The sequence below is a fragment of the Mytilus edulis genome, chromosome 9, assembly GCF_963676685.1.
Source record: "Mytilus edulis chromosome 9, xbMytEdul2.2, whole genome shotgun sequence".
Taxonomy (NCBI): domain Eukaryota; kingdom Metazoa; phylum Mollusca; class Bivalvia; order Mytilida; family Mytilidae; genus Mytilus; species Mytilus edulis.
This window is the reverse complement of record NC_092352.1, coordinates 14,465,317-14,488,212: the sequence shown is the minus strand read 5'-3', so window position 1 is coordinate 14,488,212 and position 22,896 is coordinate 14,465,317. Positions and strand designations below refer to the sequence as shown.

The 22,896-nt window shown below is 30.7% G+C and overlaps 2 protein-coding genes across 2 annotated transcripts in view; one reads left to right on the top strand and one right to left on the bottom strand.

Moving 5' to 3' along the window:
- Positions 1 to 13,191, bottom strand: part of LOC139489539 (calcium-regulated heat-stable protein 1-like) — a 31,885-nt gene extending 18,694 nt beyond the window's left edge. Inside the window, exon 1 of the mRNA XM_071276050.1 lies at positions 13,047 to 13,191. Coding sequence (XP_071132151.1) covers positions 13,047 to 13,058 — 12 coding nt within the window. The 5' untranslated portion in view covers positions 13,059 to 13,191. The remainder of the gene's footprint in view (positions 1 to 13,046) is intronic.
- Positions 1 to 22,896, top strand: part of LOC139489540 (active regulator of SIRT1-like) — a 33,925-nt gene that overhangs the window by 6,734 nt on the left and 4,295 nt on the right. The window lies entirely within an intron of this gene.

The following is a 22,896-nucleotide window of genomic DNA, read 5'->3' as shown; positions in this document are numbered from 1 at the left end:
AAGTTTAAATGTAATTTTAACAAAATTTTGAGGGAACAAGTATGAGTTACTCTAATTTTCATTTTTAAAATTGAGAATGGAAATGGGGAATGTGTCAAAGAGACAACAACCCGACCATAGAACAGACAACAACAGAAGGTCACCATCAGGGCTTCAATGCAGGGAAAAATTCCCACAACCGAGGCGTCCTTCAGCTGGTCCCTAAACAAATATATATACTAGTTCAGAGATAATGAACGCCATACTAAGCTCCAAATTGTACACAAGAAACTATAATTAAAAATAATACAAGACTAACAAAGTCCAGAGGCTCCTGACTTGGGACAGGCGCAAAAATGCGGCGGGATTAAACATGTTTATGAGATCTCAACTCTCCTCCTATACCTCTAGCCAAAGTAGAAAAGTAAACGCATAACAATACGCACATTAAAATTCAGTTCAAGAGAAGTCTGAGTCTGATGTTGCATGTTTCCAAATGACACATGTTCACAAGACCACTTCTGTAAATATAGACAATGCAATTTCCCAAAGGATCTCCTTTTTTGTCTAAAACAGTGCCACTTTTATTATGAAGTTTCATAAAAAAATCACATCATAGAATGGGAAATCATATGCACTACTATTTTTTTCAAAGGTCATAATATAGGGAGGTTCGTCATATTTTCAACATTTATACGTCCCAAACTTCTTGAGAGTTTAAACTAAAATTCAGTACTACTCCTCCCTTCACTCTTCATATATAGGGTGAAAAAAGGGGAACATTTAGAACTTAACCAAATTTGCTTTATTTCACAGATTTTAAAGAAATTAACACAAATATGAAGTTTTATAAATATTTAATGAAGATTGATAGAATCCTGGGCCTTAAATATGATGACTCAGCATAAATTCACAGTTTACAGTATGCATAGTCTACTTAAAGTCCTGCATACAAAATTAATTCATAATATTTGCATATTTGTAAGTTATCATGTTAAGAAGTGCTTATATTTACTCTACACAGTCATTGAAAATCATAGATCCTTCCTGAATATTTTTTATGGGGTGTTTGTGTCCTTTCAATAACCCAAAAGTAAGCCGCAACACCTAAATCTGCTTTTTTGTCACCACGACATAATAGATACATTTACAAGCTAGAAAAACAAAAATATCTCAACAAAACTAACAATAGTGTGTTCTATCCTGAAAATGTACTAAATATTCTAAACTGCTAGAAACAGCAGAATGATTTAGGAAATTTGAGGCCCCAGGGGCAAAAAACATAGAAAATTGCCTACCCCCTGGATCATAAAACAAATAATTTAACTTGTAAATGCTATGATTTTATGATTTCAAAGTTCTTGATATAGAAAACAATAACTATGCTTGGAAGTTATGCAAAAATCAGATGTTAGCAGTCATCTCTATAACATTTTAAGTGAATTTATATCTTAGACTGGTATCTGCAAACATACAACTATTGCATATATGGCTTTGTTTGGACACTTCTATTATATATATTAGCTAAATTGTGTCAGATATATGGTGACAAATGATACTGTTGTGACAAGAATTCTAAATTGACCATTTGAGGCAGAAAATGTGTACTTTAATTGACAAATAGGCATACATGTGGACTGGAGACAGAGGCTGGATTGGATACTTTATAAAATCTTGAATGTTGTAATGATTGAATGCTAAACACTACATTTATAGTATTCTGATATGCTTTGATTATGTTATCAAAACAGTTTTGAACAGGTTCTAGGCATTTTTTATCAGAAAATATGCAAATAGGGTAAGCTGGCAATAATTAAAATCTTGTTTTCAAATTCTTTAAAAAATTCAAACAGGGGAGGGGGTATAAAATGTACAGTAAAGAAAAACTTAGAGTATACACAGTGATTTCTTTAAGGCTATAATTCTGATAAATGAGTATTAATGTGAGAAAAACTGATTTTAGAGAGTTTTCTATTTGAAAAAATGTTTGTATAGGTTGCACTTTGTAAATACAGCTGTTTCTCAAAACACGCTTTTGGGGAGATCTTGAATATTCATAGAAAATTTATTTTGTTTTCATACTGGTTCCCAGTTATGCTCTCTGTGTTCCATCTCACAGAGACATAACTTTGGAATGTTACCAGTAAATATACATGTGCATTTTGTATATTGAAATCTGTGGTAACCTTTCATTCAAGGTAGGGGTAGTTAAGAAAATTAGTGTTATTTTAAACTCTGAGAAGTTCAGGGCATATAAACGTTGAAAATATGCCGCACAGCCCTATGTTTTGACCTTTGAAAAAAATTGTGATGCATATAAACTTTCAATTCTAGGATAAGATTTCAAAACTTCATAGTAAAAGTGGTACAGTTTTAGCCATAAAAGGAATTCCTATGGGAAATTGTATTGTCAATATTTACAGAAATGCAACCTATACAGCCGAATTAAATTTCACCACTAATCATGCCTTTCTATACTGGTAACCTTTTCAAGGTCAAATATGTCCATATCAACATGCTTTTGATATGATAGTTACTTAACAGATGCACTAAAATGTATAGCAACATGTTCATTTATCAATAAATTGACATTATTTTGAAAGGCTTGAATAACTTTACTGTCATGGCAATTTCAGGAGCCAAAAATAATGGCTTTTTATATCATGCCTCTTATATTGGTGGGAATCACACCTGACATTTGAATCAAGGTGTGGTTTCATCAGGAGTTTATCCAACTGTTTAGAACAGGTTTAAATGCATGTTGGATTAGTTTCCAGTCTGACTATCCCTACTGTTAATTGTGATTTCGATATCAAACTGTACTGTTACTGTTAGCCTCTGAAATCAATAACCAACTACTTTTTGTTCACAGAGTCAATTACTTGACATTATTTTGTAATAACATGACTGATTATTGTTAAAGCCTAGTTAATGTGGTGAAGAAAATTATAGTTTTCCTGAAAATATATCAAATGGAAATTATTATATGTTATTGTTCAATATCATGTTTTTCTCATAATCTTTATCATTGAGTGATTAACCTAATATATTTATTTAATATTATAGGTTTTTCTATTATTTTGTTATCTAAATACGGTTTATTACATGACTTAGATTGTCATGTGGTCGTTTTATAGTATGGGAGTGTCTTCATTAATATTTCTTATCAATATGATACAATACAATGCATTAAATTCCAAATTGAATCACCAGGGGGCACATACTTGTACGGAATATGATATTTTACAAAACATTCAAGGTAACAAACAAATAAGTTAAAAAAACAAGATCTTTCAATCAGAATAAAGGATACCTCTTGATGTCATTTTCAATTTTTGTTGTTGTTTGGATGCTGTCTTATTGACATGATTGTATTATAACCCACACATCATCCATTATTTTCATTTAGGTAGAATTGTCTTGAATTTTCAATAAAATTTGTATTATTTTGAAATAAAGCCTAATGGTTGTCGTTTGCTTATGTGTTACATATTTGTTTTTCGTTCATTTTTTTATATAAATAAGGCTGTTAGTTTTCTTGTTTGAATTGTTTTACATTGTCTTATCGGGGCCTTTTATAGTTGACTATGCGGTATGGGCTTTGCTCATTGTTGAAGGCCATACGGTGACCTATAGTTGTTAATGTCTGTGTCATTTTGGTCTCTTGTGGACAGTTGTCTCATTGGCAATCATACCACATCTTTTTTATAATGTAACTTTTTACAATATATTTCATGATCACATGTACAGCCTTTTACATATTACTTTAAAATTATCTTTACTGTTTAAAAGTACACTTAGTTTTGATTACTGCATTAGAAATCCCAATAGACCTTTGGACATTACAATGAGAAATCAAAATAAGAATGTAAAATGAAGCATCTGTAACCTATAGGTAGGTGATTTTGGGATGAAATCTAAGTTTTTGTTAGAAATTGACTTACTCAAGTCTAAATGTGATTGATTGCTGCTCTTTTCTCTGTCTGTGAGAAATAAATGTGAGCAATAAGTACTGCAAATGCAGTTATGGTTTCTTGTTCATCTCTGGTTAATATGTTTTAATATCATTGGTTAAACAATTGTAAATGCTAGCAACACATGCATTGCACCATATGCATCCAGTTTTGGTATTTTTACCTTTTTTATAAATCATTACTGGTATATTCATAGAAATTAAAATATTTTTATCATTTGCTATTGTTGTAAGGCAGTTTCTCAGTCCTGATTTTGGGGATCTCTCTGAAAAATTTCTTTATACAATGTATCATGGAAGTATTATATTGAATATAAATATAATACTTCCATGAATGTATATATCAAGATCAATTAATTTAAAAGTGATAATGAAGTTAACTAATTTTATTAGCAAATTATCCCATTGAATATTTTAAGTTTGTACAAATCTGGGACTGTTGATTGTTTATTCAGGAATGCATAATACACAGTAATTGACTTAGTAAAATTGAATAAATGGTCACAGTTTTATCTGACATTTTAATGGAATCTGACATATGCAAAAAAAATGTGCTTATATATAATATTTACCTAGGTTAAGTCCTTGTTAATAAGTTCAACCCTTGTCATTGATTTTACAGACTCAACCATGTACAGCTTTAATATTTATTTACATACAGATTTGTTTAACTGAATATTACATTTATTGTATGTGTAAGACAGGAGATTTGTCTCACTGAATATTATATTTATGTGTACGACAGGGATAAATTCTTCTTACAATAATGACATATTTAGTAATGCAAAAATCTACATGATTAGCTAGTGGCTATTCTGATGTATTGACCATGAACTTAATATCCAGTTTGTGACTTTGTCAAATTTTAGATGTCAAAATAATGTTATAACATAAATAATTTTATGTTTGACTTTGATCTTGTAGTTTCTTAGTTTTATATAAATCAATGTGGTTGTCGTTGGTTCATGTCTGTCAAGTTTTTTTTTCACAAATTATTTGTGTTTATAAATTAAGGTGTTGGTTTTCTTGTTTGTATTGTTTAAATTTTTTCATGCCAGGGCCTTTTATAGCTGTCTATACTGTGTGGGTTTTTCTCATTGTCAAAGGCTGTAAAGTTTCATATAACTGCTTGCATCATTCTAGTTTGAACTGTTGTCTAATTGGCAAGCATACCACATCTCTTTATTTTTATATTGACCAAATTTGGGTCAATAATGCATCTATGGGGACATCCTTAATGACTTAATTGTTGTAAGGCCATAGAAACTTATAAACAGATTGATTGGACAAAATGTAAAGTAAACATACAAAATATTTTTCTGATGAATCACTTATCATTTTTGAGGTCTTAAAATCAAAGGATAACGTCAAATAAACAAACAAACCCAAAACAGAAATTTTTATTCCAACATTAGATTCTGTTGGAAAGCTGTCTCATTGGCAGTTTCCTTATTCTAACTAATTATATTAAATCTATGTGGCATGAGGGTACAGAATGATGCTGAAATGTTTCTATGCTTATGTTGCCCTTTTCAAATTTATAATCAATTATTGTTATTGATGTGATACAATTGTTGTATTGTCTCCGGCACAATCCTTATCTGTCTGTAACATTTTTTTATTAAATTAATTTGAGGAAAAATATCAGATTTCAAATTGTCAATATTTTTTTTGTTATTAGAATATTTTTGATGAAGGTTGAGATGGAAGAAATTCATCAGAAATTTTTGAAAGGATTGATGGATTTTTGAGAAATTTATTTAATATGTACAATGTATTTATACTTGAATATGACAACTCCAAATGTAGAAATGTTGGACAACACTTAGATGATACAATTTTAAATATAGAAATGTTAGATGATACTGATTTAGAATGAAATTCAAAACAGTGTTGCTGTGGCCATTGATTGACACATTAAATTCATCCATTGACTGGGACAATTTACGTGAAAGTTTGTCTGTAACGACCACTGTTCACGACGTACCTACAATAGACATTTAAACTGTGGGGTCACCAAAGGTTTCTTAACGCCTTTAATTATAAAAAAATTCAAAAAATTAATCAGGAATAACCTTTATGTTTTAATTTATATAATTGATATAAATCAAAACATCGTGTTATTTCTGATTAGTGTTTCTAATCACTTAATTAAGGTGTTGAGAACCTTTGGTGACCCCATAGTTTAAGTGTCTTTAAAAAGTACATAGTGAGCAGTGGTCGTTACATACAAACGTTCACCTAAATTGTCCCAGTCAATGGATGAATTTAATGTGTCAATCAATGGCCACAGCCACACTGTTTTGAATTTCATTCTATTAATTTTATATTTTTGTTATTAAAGGAGGATTTTTCATAGCCATAAAAGTTGATGTGTGGTTTAATATTTCAGAAAAAGATAACAACCTATCTACCAAAAACCCACCTCAAAAGATCTCAATAGGTGATCATCATACATTTTCTACAAAAAGACAAATTTTTATACAATATTTACCAATGCAAGCTCTTTATAGCCCAGGAAAATTGTGATTAAATTTAAAGATTTTCTCCATAACAGACAAAAAGACAGATATTTAAAAGAGACTTGTTTTCTCATACTTTGATTTAAAAGAATCAGAATTATTGTATGTTTAAAATCATTCATCAAACCTTGACCTCAATTCATGGTTCAGTGATAAATGCTAAGTTTCCTGGAACTGTACCTAATAGGTTAACTGTAGGGGCTACCTGTTCATCTGACAGCTGACATTAAAGGTGGGTTGACCACTTTTTAATAGTTTTTTGTCAATGCTAATTTTTGTGATAACCCCAGTATATCAGATATAATCAATAAAAGATGAACCATATGTTATCTTTAAAATTATTTTCATTTCTACATTTCCATCTGACCTTGACCTCCTTTCATGGTTCATGCATCAATGTTAAGTTTTAGGGTTAGATAAGTTTCTCAGGAATTATTAGTTATAAATGAACTATATTTGATTGATAGAATAATTAGAAGGTGTACATGCAGACTGACAGCAGGGTTAACCTAACTTTGACATCATTTTCATTATTCATTGGCAAAAATAAGAGTTCATTATTATGCTAATTTCTCTGAAAATGTAAGTAGGAAGTAATATTTTGGTGTATAGAATGATTGTTAGATATATACAACAGAAATCACCTGACCTTGACCTAGTTTTCATGGTTCATTAGTCAATATTAACTTTTAAGGTTTTCAATAAAGAGCAAATTAAATACATCAATGTCTTGCACAAATTCTTCAGCTAATAATTTTGGAGAGAATGTTATTATAATATTAGTTTTTCTGTTGGTAATACAGTGTTTCTAATACATGTTAATCTATGACATGTAGAAAAAAATTTAGACGATTGTTGCCAAATAACGATCTTCAAAAGTCATCTGTTTAGATTGCTTTTGCTGCTCAGAATTCATATAAAATCATTCTATTATATAATTTCATGTCTTATCAGAGATCAGGAATGGTATTCTATATCTGCTGACTGTGTTATATTTATTGTATTACATAAGCATTGCGTGATAACAGATGGAAAGTAGCACATTTTATTATTGATCTGCATGACAAGACGCTATTAGATTAAGTTAAATCTTCTCTAACCTGAAACCGAGTAGGTTTAGTGGTGAATGCCATCAGGGAGGATATCATTTTATAGAAAGATGTGATAAGATCGATAAATATTGAAAAGAATAAAAATGTGTTGTGTTGTATGATGACTTATTAGACCTGTTTCAGCTATATTATTTATAGCTGGTAATATGAATGAAAGGAGATGTGTGATTTACACGACTGAGACAGTAACCCAACAACAAACAAAATTAAAAGATGTTCATAGATCAACTCAAGGTATTCATGATTTAATCACACTAAGACTAAAAACCCACCACATTAAGATATTATAAATGACAACAACTACGAGGGTCCCATACTTTGGATTGCACATTGAACATGCTGCAATTTCAAGGTTCATTGAACAATGTTTACTTTCTGTGGTTTGGTCTATTTCTAAGATACTATAATGTAATAGGGCTAATATATTTGGTGTATAGAATGATTGTCAAGTGTACATGTATGTCTGCCTGAGTGTCTGGTAGGTTTCATCTGACCTTGAACTCATTTTCATTGTTCATTAGAAAAATTGTGGTTTATTTCACAGATATTATAAGCAATATGTCAATTATTTTTAGTGTATAGAACAATTTTTAGCTGAACCTGTTTGTCTGGTAAGGTTCATATGACCTTGACCTCATTTTCATGGTTCATTCAATGGTCAATGATAATATTTTCGTAACTTTTTTTCAGTTTATCGGTTGCTATTATTAAAAGGTCAATAATATTTGTTGTATGGAATGAAGGATGAAGATATCTGTCTAGCAGGGTTCAAATGATCTTGACCTCAATTTCATGGTTAATTGTTCAATGGTTCAATAGGAAATAATCAAACCTTCATATTACGGACTTTCAACATGAATTCAATTATAAGTAAAACAGGAGAAATATTTCAGCGTGTGCACTCTTGTTTTTCAGTTTCTACATGATAATGAAAATACCACTTGACCAAATCTTATTTAACTTGAACACAATGTCATTAAACCTTAAATTCAATCTAATTAGAATTAAATCTCTGCACTCGCTCATTTTTTTATGCTTGGTCGCTGACACAGCCACATAAAAATGAGCGAGTGGGGAGAATAATTTTAATTAGATTGTTTTAAGTTAGTAAACAGGTCAGGTTTGCTTTTCATGTTTATTTTTAAGTAGACTGTTCAAGAGTTATGTACCTTAGTTACCTTAAAAAATGGCAATACTCCAGTTTGCCGGTGACAATTTTATTTTTTATTTTATGGTTTTGAGAATTGTCATTAAAAAGTTGAGTTCAAATTGATTTATTATTGTTCTCATATTAAAATGAAAGTACTCTTCTGAGAAAATCTTGTTTTTATGACTACAACTAAAGTTGTGCATTTTAATGATTAAAAGTTTTCACGAAAACTAATACCAATATGTATTGGATATCTTGCTAACATGATGTCATTAAATGTACAAATAAAATTGGATATCCTGCTAACACCAAGATGTCATTAAATGTAATTGGATATCTACTGTCATTAAGATGTCCTTAAATGTACAAATGTAATTGGATATCCTGCTAACACAAAGATATCATTAAATGTACAAATGTAATTGGATATCCTGCTTCCTCCAAGATGTCATTAAATGTACAAATGTAATTGGATATCCTGCTTCCTCCAAGATGTCATAAAATGTACAAATGTAATTCGATATCCTGCTAACACCAAGATGTCATAAAATGTACAAATGTAATTCGATATCCTACTAACACCAAGTTATAATTAAATGTACAAATGTAATTGAATATCCTGCTTACACCAAGATGTCATTAAATATACAAATGTAATTTGATATCGTGCTAACACCAAGATGTCATTAAATGTACAAATCTAATTGGATATCCTTCTAACACCAAGATGTCATTAAATGTACAAATGTGATTGGATATCCTGCTTCCTCCAAGATGTCATTAAATGTACAAATGTAATTTGATATCCTGCTTACACCAAGATGTCATTAAATGTACAAATGTAATTTGATATCCTTCTAACACCAAGATAATATTAAATGTACAAATGTTATTTGATATCCTTCTAAAACCAAGATGTCATTAAATGTACAAATGTAATTTTATATCCTGCTTCTACCAAGATATTATTAAATGTAAAAATTTAATTGGATATCCTTCTTTCACCAAGATGTCATTAAATGTACAAATGTAATTTTATATCCTGCTTCTAACAATATGTCATTAAATGTAAAAATTTAATTGGATATCCTTCTTTCACCAAGATGTCATTAAATGTACAAATGCAATTTGATATCCTGCTTCTACCAAGATGTCATTAAATGTACAAATCTAATTGGATATCCTGATTTTACCAGGATGTTAAAAATGTACAAATCTAATTGGATATCCTGCTTACACCAATATATCATTAAATGTAAAAATTTAATTGGATATCCTTCTTTCACCAAGATGTCATTAAATGTACAAATGCAATTTGATATCCTGCTTCTACCAAGATGTCATTAAATGTACAAATGTAATTTGATATCCTGCTAACACCAAGATGTCATTAAATGTACAAATGTAATTTGATATCCTGCTTACACCAAGATGTCATTAAATGTACAAATGTTATTTGATATCCTTCTAACACCAAGATGTCATTAAATGTACAAATGTTATTTGATATCCTGCTTACACCAAGATGTCATTAAATGTACAAATGTTATTTGATATCCTTCTAACACCAAGATGTCATTAAATGTACAAATGTAAATGGATATCCTGCTAACACCAAGATGTCATTAAATGTACAAATGTAATTGGACATTCTGCTAACACCAAGATTTCATTAAATGTACAAATCTAATTGGATATCCTTCTGACACCAAGATGTCATTAAATGTACAAATCTAATTGGATATCCTTCTAACACCAAGATGTCATTAAATGTACAAATCTAATTGGATATCCTTCTAACACCAAGATGTCATTAAATGTACAAATCTAATTGGATATCCTTCTAACACCAAGATGTCATTAAATGTACAAATCTAATTGGATATCCTTCTAACACTAAGATGTCATTAAATGTACAAATGTAATTTGATATCCTGCTTCTACCAAGATGTCATTAAATGTACAAATGTAATTTGATATCCTGCTTCTACCAAGATGTCATTAAATGTAAAAATTTAATTGGATATCCTGCTAACACAAAATGTCATAAAATGTAAATGGATATCCTGCTTACACAAAAATATAATTAAATGTAAATGGATATCCTGCTAACAAAAAGATGTCATTAAATGTACAAATGTAAATGGATTTCCTGCAAACACAAAAATGTCATTAAATGTAAATGGATATCCTGCTTACACAAAGATGTCATTAAATGAACAAATGTAATTGGATATCCTGCTTACACCAGGATGTCATTAAATGTACAAATGTAATTGGATATCCTGCTAACACAAAAATGTCATAAAATGTAAATGGATATCCTGCTTACACAAAAATGTAATTAAATGTAAATGGATATCCTGCTAACACAAAGATGTCATTAAATGAACAAATGTAATTGGATATCCTGCTAACACCAGAATGTCATTAAATGTACAGATGAAATTGGATATCCTGTTAACACAAAAATGTCATAAAATGTAAATGGATATCCTGCTTACACAAAAATGTCATTAAATGTAAATGGATATCCTGCTTACACATAAATGTCATAAAATGTAAATGGATATCCTGCTAACACAAAGATGTCATTAAATGTACAAATATAATTTGATATGGTGCTACTTCCAAGATGTCATTAAATGTACAAACGTAATTTGATATGGTGCTAACACCAGGATGTCATTAAATGTACAAATGTTATTTGATATCCTGCTACTACCAACATGTCATTAAATGTAAATGGATATCCTGCTAACACACAAATGTCATTAAATGTACAATTATAATTGGATATCCTGCTACTACCAAGATGTCATTAAATGTACAAATGTAATTTGATATCCTGCTACTACCAAGATGTCATTAAATGTAATTGGATATCCCGCTACTACCAAGATGTCTTTTAATGAAATTGGATATTCTGCTACTACCAAGATGCCATTAAATGTAATTTGATATCTTGCTACTACCAAGATGTCATTAAATATAATTGGATATCTTGCTAACATCAAGATGTCATTAAAAGGTCAAATTTAATTGGATATCTGGCTAACACAAGGATGTCATTAAATGTAATTTATCATGCTTTGCCATAAAATAAGATCAAACTGAAAGACCCCCTCCTACATATTGTTGCCATATTATTTGTTTTTTATCTCCTGTTGAAGCTTAATTAAGAGTTATTTTTAGCCTAACAGCATGGTGCAGCACAATAGTTTTTTTATGCCCCACCTACGATAGTAGAGGGGCATTATGTTTTCTGGTCTGTGGCTCCGTTCGTCTGTGCCTCCGTCTGTGCGTCTGTCCGTTCAGGTTAAAGTTTTTGGTCAAGGTAGTTTTTGATGAAGCTGAAGTCCAATCAACTTGAAACGTAGTAGACTTGTTGCTTATGATATGATCTTTCTAATTTTAAAGCCAAATTAGACTTTTGACCCCAATTTCACGGTTCACTGAACATAGAAAATGAAAGTGGGAGTTTTAGGTTAAAGTTTTTGGTCAAGGTAGTTTTTGATGAAGCTGAAGTCCAATCAACTTGAAACTTAGTAAACTTGTTGTTTATGATATAATCTTTTTAATTTTGAAGCCAAATTAGACTTTTGACCCCAATTTCACGGTCCACTAAACATAGAAAATGAAAGTGGGAGTTTCAGGTTAAAGTTTTTGGTCAAGGTAGTTTTTGATAAAATTGAAGTCCAATCAACTTGAAACTTAGTACATATGTTCCCTATAGTATAATCTTTCTAATTTTAATACCAAATTAGATTATTACCCAATTTCACGGTCCATGGAACATGGAAAAGGATAGTGCCAGTGGGGCATCCGTGTACTTTGGACACATTCTTGTTTATTGATATTATTTGACAGGAAACTCATACTTAACTGATTTATATAGCTATATTATGGTTGGTGATCGTCTATAAATTATGTACCAGTAAAATAGAATTTTGATAGCATAAAATGTCTTTTCTTTATTTAAAATAGTCATAGGATTTAAATCAAATTTTTTTAAATTTCTCTTTTATTTTTATGTGCATTCTATACATTTACATTTTTATATTATCAATTTTGAACAAATATTTACATCAAATATTTACATTTGCATCCACATTAATCTTTTACAATAAGCTACTTGCAAAATTTCATAAAAAATATTTTAAGAGAGAGCCAGGTTATGCCCCTCTTATCTAGATTAATCAAATTAATTCTGAAGTACATTGTACAATTTAAAATTTTAAAATATATCATAGTAATTACTCATACAACAGAAATACAAATGCATTAAAATGAATAAAAAAATGTCTTACCGATTTATACATCCTTATGAGTTAATTGTCCAAGAAATCTCCAGTTATTGTCATTTACATGGTGAATATTTAGCAATATGATTGGTTTTCAACAGTTGATTGTATACTTAATTGACAAGCCAGATATTATGTACGCAGGGTGATGCAGATGTAAATGGTGCTAAGGTTTCTGAAGAGTTCATTGAAACAGACGGGAATGTTAAGGAAAGTGATCAATAATTGTGTAGGTTCTCACCACAAAAGTATTGTTATTATTGCCTCAAATGACAGCCGTACGATGAAAACAATGATTAAGTAATGGACAGACAGTAAAACTTAGTATAATCGATGATAAAAAATATACTTTAACTGTTTACTTCAGTTGTGTCCATCCTCCTTGTTCCTCATTGTTGTATTTTTTATGTAAAATATAGTCGAGGGGCCTGATGGGGGGCCTGATGGGGGGCCTGATGTGGGGTATCACGATTCACAAGTTGATTTTTTTGTCAATCACGATTTCACAGAAAATAAATTTCCATGATCACAGATCACGAAAATATAATAAAAAAAAAATCTGTAGAAAAACAGATCACGATAGCGAAAATGTGTCGATCACGAAGAATGAAAATAACCCATCATGCCCCTCATAGTCGATAGAAAGGTACCATCGTTTATAAAAAATGTAAATCAAGTAAGATTTTCAATTTTAAATAAGTCAGCATAGACAAAATCATCAGTTGACTCCTCATAAGAGTTATGACCCTTGAAAGACATTTTTAACTACTTTTTGTGTTTATACAGAAATTATAGAAGATAGAGAGAAATTGTTAAATCAGTGTTGTTCATTGAAATAAGATCTACAAATAAGCCAAATGACTGAAATCCTTAATTGACCCACTTATGGAGTTATTGCCCTTGAAATATGGTTGTTACCCATTTTTTTTTTTTTTGTGGAATCTATAATAGAAAGGGAGAAATGGCAATTACTTATTCATCACAATAAGATCTACAAATAAGTAAATATTGTTGAAATCCTTGAAAAACTCTTAGACAAGTTATTGCCCTTTGAATGAATTTTTTTACACTTTTTTCTGTGTATTCTGCCCAACTGAAAAGAATAGGTAATATGTATTAGGAACAGCACATAGCAAAAAAATAAGCACAATACAATCTACAATTATGTCTGACTTCATTTAGGATTATATACCCCTAAATGACTTTGTTTAACTAATTATATTTAAAGCTTTCCAATTCTATCTAAAATTTTAATTGATGAGTATAAACTGTTCACAGTAAAAATTATCACAAATACAAGCTCTTCAGAAATGCCACTAACATTATTAATATTTAAAAATAAGAGACCATAACTGATTGCAGTAATAGTAAAATGATTATTAAAATGGCATATTTTTACTATGTGAGCAATTCAGCATAGAACAGGCTATTATTTAAACTTGGAATTATTATTAATCATGGAATTTTTATAATTTCTTGTGCTTGAAATTTCTAGTAAATTCCATGCTTATTCTGTACTTCAATGGTCTGTGCTGCGCACAACACTTTCTTTTACAAAGAAGATAGTACATTTTCAATAGAATGTACTGTGCCGCGCACAACACTATCTATACAAAATACATTATATGGAAAGTGTTATGAACCGCTCAAAACATTGTTATACCAAATAAACATGGAATTTATTAAAAATTTCCAGCACAGAAAATTTAACAAATTCCATAATTAAAAATAATTCCAACTTTAAATAATAGCCTGTTATAGCCTCTTGTTATATTTAATGTTGTTTCAAATCACCAAATTAGGTAAATTTAAATTAATTTGTTGTTGTGGATTAAGTCTTTCTTTTGGAGTACTATATTATAAAATTCATCAATAGCAACAAATAGATTGAAAATACCTATAAATCTTTTGTTTTAATGGTTTGATTGCTGTACCATTGATGTAAATGTGGGGGTAGATATTAAAACCACGAAAGCAATTTAATTGCAACTCTTTCCCAGTAAACAAAATAAACTGAATTTACAATATTATGTAAAATTTAAAATACATGTGACTGAGAATAATCATGCAGATTTTGTTGTTTTACTACTGTAACGAATATTTGTCTTCTATCTGTATACATATCTTTAATTTTTGTGTTTGTTGACCAAACTGTTTGGAAATTAAGATTTAATATGCTAATTTATAATCAGTGCATTATTTTTTTTTTTTTTTTTTTTAACTTTTCTCTAAAATGAACCAAGAGGGATATACAAATTTGAAATATTGACCTTGACATTAATTTTGGTGTGTTGTCTCAAATTGTATGTCTCATTGGAACTCATACTACATCTTCTTTTATCTGTTATATTTTGGAGATGTCAAAAAGTGTTTCGATTGCAAGTGCTAAGATTGATTGCGAGTGTAGTGTAAAAAGTAAAAAAGTAATAAATGTCAATGGAATTGAAAGGGCGATTGAAAGCCCATTTCTAAGACATTAATTCAAATACAGATTATTTTGAAAACAAAATATCATAATTTATATCTATTCTCTTCTCTAAGCAATACTAATGGTTATAGATACCCACCCTAGGGTTAGATTGGGTACATAAAAAGGGTCCCCAAATCAATATTTGATATGATATAGAAAACAAACCCTTTAAATTTTGCTGTCATATAATAATTACAAAAAAAACCATTAGATTTTCTATTTTCAAAATACTCTGATTTCAACCAAGCTAATGCTCTTGTATTGCTTCTTGAAATCGGATCTTATTCTGTGACATTTTTCTTTTGTTAACCTAAACTTAATCAGATCTGTATTGACAATCCTGTAATTTAATTTGACAACTAAACAGACATTGAAAACCCAATAGAGTCAGATTTGTTGAAGGAAGACCTTGACTCAGGTTTTATTTATTGATATTCTTTCAGTCAGAATTAATTGTCCTAGTAAGTTAATATTTCGTTTATTGTAAATAGATGATGGTTTTGTTTTTACTTATTGAATACTGTTATACATATACACCTACAGATTCTGAGGGAGTGTTACAGAAATTTGTTCAAAGTACCAAATAGTAAGCAGGATTTTCTTTTAAAAAATTTGGACATCACAATAAAAGATATAAGAAATTGAATATCAAATATAGCAATATTTGAAATGTCTATCTAATAACAAGAATATTCCCAGGGGTGGATGCAGGATCAAAGGAAAGGGGGTGTTATTGTCCAAAATATTAACTTTTTTTTTATGATTGTATTCAAAATGATAATTTTTTCTAGGTATAAGCTCTCTAAGCTTCCAACTTCTAGATCAACCACTAATTTAATAACATTTTTTGCTAAAAATAAGTATTTTATATGTTCATGGGTTCATCAGGTTTTTCCTTGGAAGAATTATGTAACAAAGTCTACTAAAATAATAAAATATTGGTGGAGATTTTATCACAAATAGAATAATATTCTATAAATTGTATAATAAAAGACCTCACTAGAGCATTGCCTGATGTGTAGGAGAAATAATATTGTATGGTTTTCAATTATAATTGTTCACAGCCTTCTTGACAGCTGCTTTATATATAACATTTTATCTGTAAATTTTCCAAGTGTTGACATGAAATTCTATAATTGAACAATAAAGGCAATTTGGTTTGGGTTCTGATAATGCCAACAGTTCAAACAACAAGACAGCTTTATTTTGGGATTTTAAATTACCTATATACATTTTTAGCATGCCTGGCTGTGAATTATTGTCATCTTTTGGAATCTGCTGTGCGTCAGTTGTCCATAAATATTGCTGTTAGTAAATTTGAAGAAGAAAATCTTTTCTACAACATTAGATGATTTAAAATCAGACAGAGATATGATCATCCTTAGGGTGTCTAGTTCTGTCTATACACATTGTTGAAATTTGTTTCATGAAGTTTCTAGCAATCAACACATCTCACATTCTAACCTGCCATTACTAAAAATAGAGTCTTGAGTTTAACCAGTTTATGGTAGTTTTTGAAGCTTTTATAGATTAAATTAATATTTATCAAATAATCCGTTTGTGTAATAGATAGTCACAGATAAATTATGTTGTTTCTTGTGAACTATTATTGTCTTTTTCATTTTTAGCCATGGCGTTGTCAGGTTATTTTCTATTTATGAGTTTGACTGTTCCTCTGGTATCTTTCGCCCCTCTTTTACAAATCTTATTCCAGTTGACATACTTTTGACCTAATTTCTTAAAGAATATTATTTATTTGCTGTTACTCTTTTAAAACCTTTTTAGCTCACCTGGCCCGAAGGTCCAAGTGAGCTTTTCTCATCACTTGGCGTCCCGCGTCGTCCGGCGTCCATCGTCCATCGTCGTCAACTTTTACAAAAATCTTCTCCTCTGAAACTACAGGGCAAATTTAACCAAACTTGGTCACAATCATCATTGGGGTATCTAGTTTAAAAAATGTGTTCGGTTACCCAGCCAACCAACCAAGATGGCCGCCATGGCTAAAAATAGAACATAGGGGTCAAATGCAGTTTTTGGCTTATAACTCTGAAACCGAAGCATTTAGAGCAGATCTGACATGGGGGTTAAATTGTTTATTAGGTCAAGATCTATCTGCCCTGAAATTTTCAGACGAATCGGACAATCGTTTGTTGGGTTGCTGCCCCTGAATTGGCAGTTTTAAGGAAATTTTGCCGTTATATGGTTATTATCTTGAATATTATTATAGATAGAGATAAACTGTAAACAGCAATAATGTTCAGCAAAGTAAGATTTACAAATAAGTCAACATGACCGAAATGGTCAGTTGACCCCTTTAGGAGTTATTGCCCTTTATAGTCAATTTTTAACCATTTTTCGTAAATCTTAGTAATCTTTTACAAAAATCTTCTCCTCTGAAACTACTGGGATAAATTAATCCAAACTTGGCCACAATCATCTTTGGGGTATTTAATTTTAAAAATGTGTCCGGTGACCCGGCCATCCAACCAAGATGGCCGCCATGGCTAAAAATAGAACATAGGGGTCAAATGCAGTTTTTGGCTTATAACTCTGAAACCGAAGCATTTAGAGCAGATCTGACATGGGGGTTAAATTGTTTATTAGGTCAAGATCTATTTGCCCTGAAATTTTCAGATGAATTGGACAACCCGTTGTTGGGTTGCTGCCCCTAAATTGGTAATTTTAAGGAAATTTTACTGTGTTTGGTTATTATCTTGAATATTATTATAGATAGAGATAAACTGTTAACAGCAATAATGTTCAGGAAAGTTAGATTTACAAATAAGTCAACATGACCGAAATGGTCATTTGACCCCTTTAGGAGTTATTGCCCTTTATAGTCAATTTTTAACCATTTTTCGTAAATCTAAGTAATCTTTTACAAAAATCTTCTCCTCTGAAACTACTGGGCCAAATTAATCCAAACTTGGCCACAATCATCTTTGGGGTATCTAATTTAAAAAATGTGTCCGGTGACCCAGCCATCCAACCAAGATGGCCGCCATGGCTAAATATAGAACATAGGGGTAAAATGCAGTTTTTGGCTTATAACTCAAAAACCAAAGCATTTAGAGAAAATCTGAGGAGAGTAAAATTGTTTATCAAGTCAAAATCTATTTGCCCTGAAATTTTCAGATGAATTGGACAACCGGTTGTTGGGTTGCTGCCCCTAAATTGGTAATTTTAAGGAAATTTTACTGTTTTTAGCTCACCTGGCCCAGAGGGCCAAGTGAGCTTTTCTCATCACTTGGCGTCCGGCGTCCCTCATCCGTCGTCCGTCGTCGTCGTCCGTCGTTAGCTTTTAGAAAAATCTTCTCCTCTGAAACTACTTGGCCAATTTTTACCAAACTTGGCCACAATCATTATTTGGGTATCTAGTTTAAAAATTGTGTCCGGTGACCTGGCCAACCAACCAAGATGGCCGCCATGGCTAAAAATAGAACATAGGGGTAAAATGCAGTTTTTGGCTTATAACTCAAAAACCAAAGCATTTAGAGCAAATCTGACATGGGGTAAAATTGTTTATCAGGTCAAGATCAATCTGCCCTGAAATTTTGAGATGAATCGAAAAACCTGTTGATAGGTTGCTGCCCCTGAATTGGTAATTTTAAGGAAATTTTACTGTTTTTGGTTATTATCTTGAATATTATCATAGATAGAGATAAACTGTACGCAGCAAAAATGTTCAGTAAAGTAAGATCTACAAATAAGTCAACAGGACCAAAATGGTCTGTTGACCCCTTTAGGAGTAATTGCCCTTTATATTCAATTTTTAACCATTTTTCGTAAATCTTAGTCATCTTTTACAAAAATCTTCTCCTCTGAAACTACTGGGCCAAATTAAACCAAACTTGAACACAATCATTATTGGGGTATCTAGTTAAAAATTGTGTCCGGTGACCTGGCCAACCAACCAAGATGGCCGCCATGGCTAAAAATAGAACATAGGGGTAAAATGCAGTTTTTGGCTTATCACTCAAAAACCAAAGCATTTAGAGCAAATCTGGCATCGGGTAAAATGGTTTATCAGGTCAAGATCTATCTTCCCTGAAATTTTGAGATGAATTGGACAACCTGTTGATAGGTTGCCGCCCCTGAATTGGTAACTTTAAGGACATTTTGCTGTTTTTGGTTATTATCTTGAATAATATTATAGATAGAGATAAACTTTACAGCAATAATGTACAGCAAAGTAAGATTTACAAATAAGTCAACATCACTGAAATGGTCAATTGACCCCCTAAGGAGTTATTGTCCTTTATAGTCAATTTTTAACAATTTTTATAAAATTTGTAAATTTTTACTAACATTTTCCACTGAAACTACTGGGCAAAGTTCATTATAGATAGAGATAACTGTAAGCAGCAAGAATGTTCAGTAAAGTAAGACGTACAAACACATCAACATCACCAAAACACAATTTTGTCTTGAATCCATCTGCTTCCTTTGTTTAATATTCACATAGACCAAGGTGAGCGACACAGGCTCTTTAGAGCCTCTAGTTTGTTTATATGAAAAAGGTTGATATGTTAGTTATACTTACTGGTGGATAAATTCTCTTGTTAAATGCATCATTTTGTGTCAAGACAATTTGCGCCAATGCTATGATTGTGCCACTAGTTTTCAAAATGACCTCATTTATATGGTTCATTGGACAATATTTATTTTTAGTGGTTTGATATATTTCTCAAATCTTTTAAGCAAAAGGTCAATTATATTTGGTTTATGAAATGGTCATGATGGTTTGATATGCACATGTCTGTCTGGCGGGGTTCACATGTGCACTCTTATTTTAAACAGTTACCTAAGAAAGGAGCTTTATCATTGTCCTTGTGATTATATTTGACATATAAAAGTACATTTCTGGTAAACAACATCATCCCTTTATACTAATTATTGGAACTGATAATAATTGATGTAGAGAAGCATATAAAACAACATTCATTAACACAGGAAGATAATGATTATTTCTCTGTAGGATACTGAGTAAAGCAGTTAAAACTTGTTGCTATTGCATGCCAGATCAAATTTTATATAATTTGCTAATTTCCTAAGTAAAGATCCTCATAATTCAATTAAGTGATAGCAACATGATGCTATAGTAGATGTAGAAGTTTTGGTATTGATAATCAATTTAATTAAACAAAGCTTTTATGTTTTCTTATATCTGTAAGCAAATTTGATGTGTGGTATTCTCCAATCTGATTAAATTTTAACATTAAAGATCTGAAAGAACAGTGAATTTTATAAAGAAAGAAAAGAGAAGAAATACTCCACAGCTAAAGTTGTTGGGGATGGATATAAAATATGTGTGAGGTTTCTGTAATATTACCAATATTTGACATCCGAGTCCAGTGACTATATCTATCAAACTCATTTTGTAAAACTATAAACAGAACTTTGACAAAATTAATTGTTCTAGTTTAAGTTTTATATTTTATAGCACCACTCAACAGAGTCTGGGTATATACCTTTGACTTGTCCATCTGTCTGTCTATCTCACTTTTGATTTCCAAAAAAGATAAACAGAGAACCCATTTTTATACGACCGCAAAAATTGAAAAATTTTTGGTCTTATATTGGTATCACATTGGCGTCGTCGTCGTCCGAATACTTTTAGTTTTCGCACTCTAACTTTAATAAAAGTGAATAGAAATCTATGAAATTTTAACACAAGGTTTATGACCACAAAAGGAAGGTTGGGATTGATTTTGGGAGTTTTGGTCCCAACATTTTAGGAATTAGGGGCCAAAAAGGGCCCAAATAAGCATTTTCTTGGATTTCGCACTATACCTTTAGTTTAAGTAAATAGAAATCTATGAAATTTTGACACAAGGTTAATGACCACAAAAGGAAGGTTGGGATTGATTTTGGGAGTTTTGGTTCCAACAGTTTAGGAATTAGGGGCAAAAAAAAAGGGCCAAAATAAGCATTATTCTTGGTTTTCGCACAATAACTTTAGTATAAGTTAATAGAAATCAATGAAATTTAAACACAAGGTTTATGACCATAAAAGGAAGGTTGGGTTTGATTTTGGGAGTTTTGGTCCCAACAGTTTAGGAATAAGGGGCCCAAAGGGTCCAAAATTGAACTTTGTTTGATTTCATCAAAAATTGAATAACGGGTTCTTTGATATGCCGAATCTAACTGTGTATGTAGATTCTTAATTTTTGGTCTCGTTTTCAAATTGGTCTACATTAAGGTCCAAAGGGTCCAAAATTAAACTTAGTTTGATTTTAACAAAAATTGAATTCTTGGGCTTTTTTGATATGCTGAATCTAAACATGTACTTAGATTTTTGATTATGGGCCCAGTTTTTAAGTTGGTTCAAATCAGGATCCAAAATTATTATATTAAGTATTGTGCAATAGCAAGAAATTTTCAATTGCACAGTATTCATCAATAGCAAGAAATCTTCAATTGCACAGTAATGTGCAATAGCAAGAAATTTTGTCAATTGCACAGTATTGCGCAATAGCAAGAAATCTTCAATTGCACAGTATTGTGCAATAGCAAATATTTTCAATTGCACAGTATTGCGCAATAGCAAGAAATATCTAATTGCACAATATTGTGCAATAGCAAGAAATTTTCAATTGGAGTTATCTTTCTTTGTCCAGAATAGTAGTTGAATCAACTTAAATCATTTTTTATACAATATACAATGTATATTCACTTTTACTACCAACTGATAAATTAAAACAATCTTTACCATTCAGTGATAACAAGCACTTTATTTTACATTTTAATATTTTATGATGTATTTAAATGAGTAGTTATTGTTGCAAACTCCATTAGAAATTTGAATTGAGATCAGTTTTGGAAAAAGGGAAAGGGGGATGTGAAAAAAGGGGGGGGGGGTAAATATTTCTGATTTCAGATTTCATAAATAAAAAGAAAATTTCTTCAAACATTTTTTGAGAGGATTAATATTCAACAGCATAGTGAATTGCTCAAAGGCAAACAAAATATTTTAAGTTCATTAGACCACATTCATTCTGTGTCAGAATTCATTCTGCACCCTGCAGAGCATCTGGTTAAATTATTTGAAATTTTAAGGGAATGTTCTGAACCATTACATTAAGACAGTAGTTACATATTTTTTGTTGTTTTTTTGTTGTTTACCTTTTATAAGTTACATATGGTACTTAATTGTGTGAAAAATTAAGAACTTGGTGCTTACCGGATAAATGGAGTGTGATTGTTAGAATAAATGTACAATGTTTGTTGTTTTTCCACTTTTAATATCCCAGAGTTATTGTACTGTAAGTTGTTGGAAAATTCAAAATTTTGTGGTTCCAGATCATAAACTGAAAACCCTGTTTTTGAAATTGATTAAAATTTTCATTGAATTTTTTAGACCATTGGTTATCTCTCAGTTGTTGC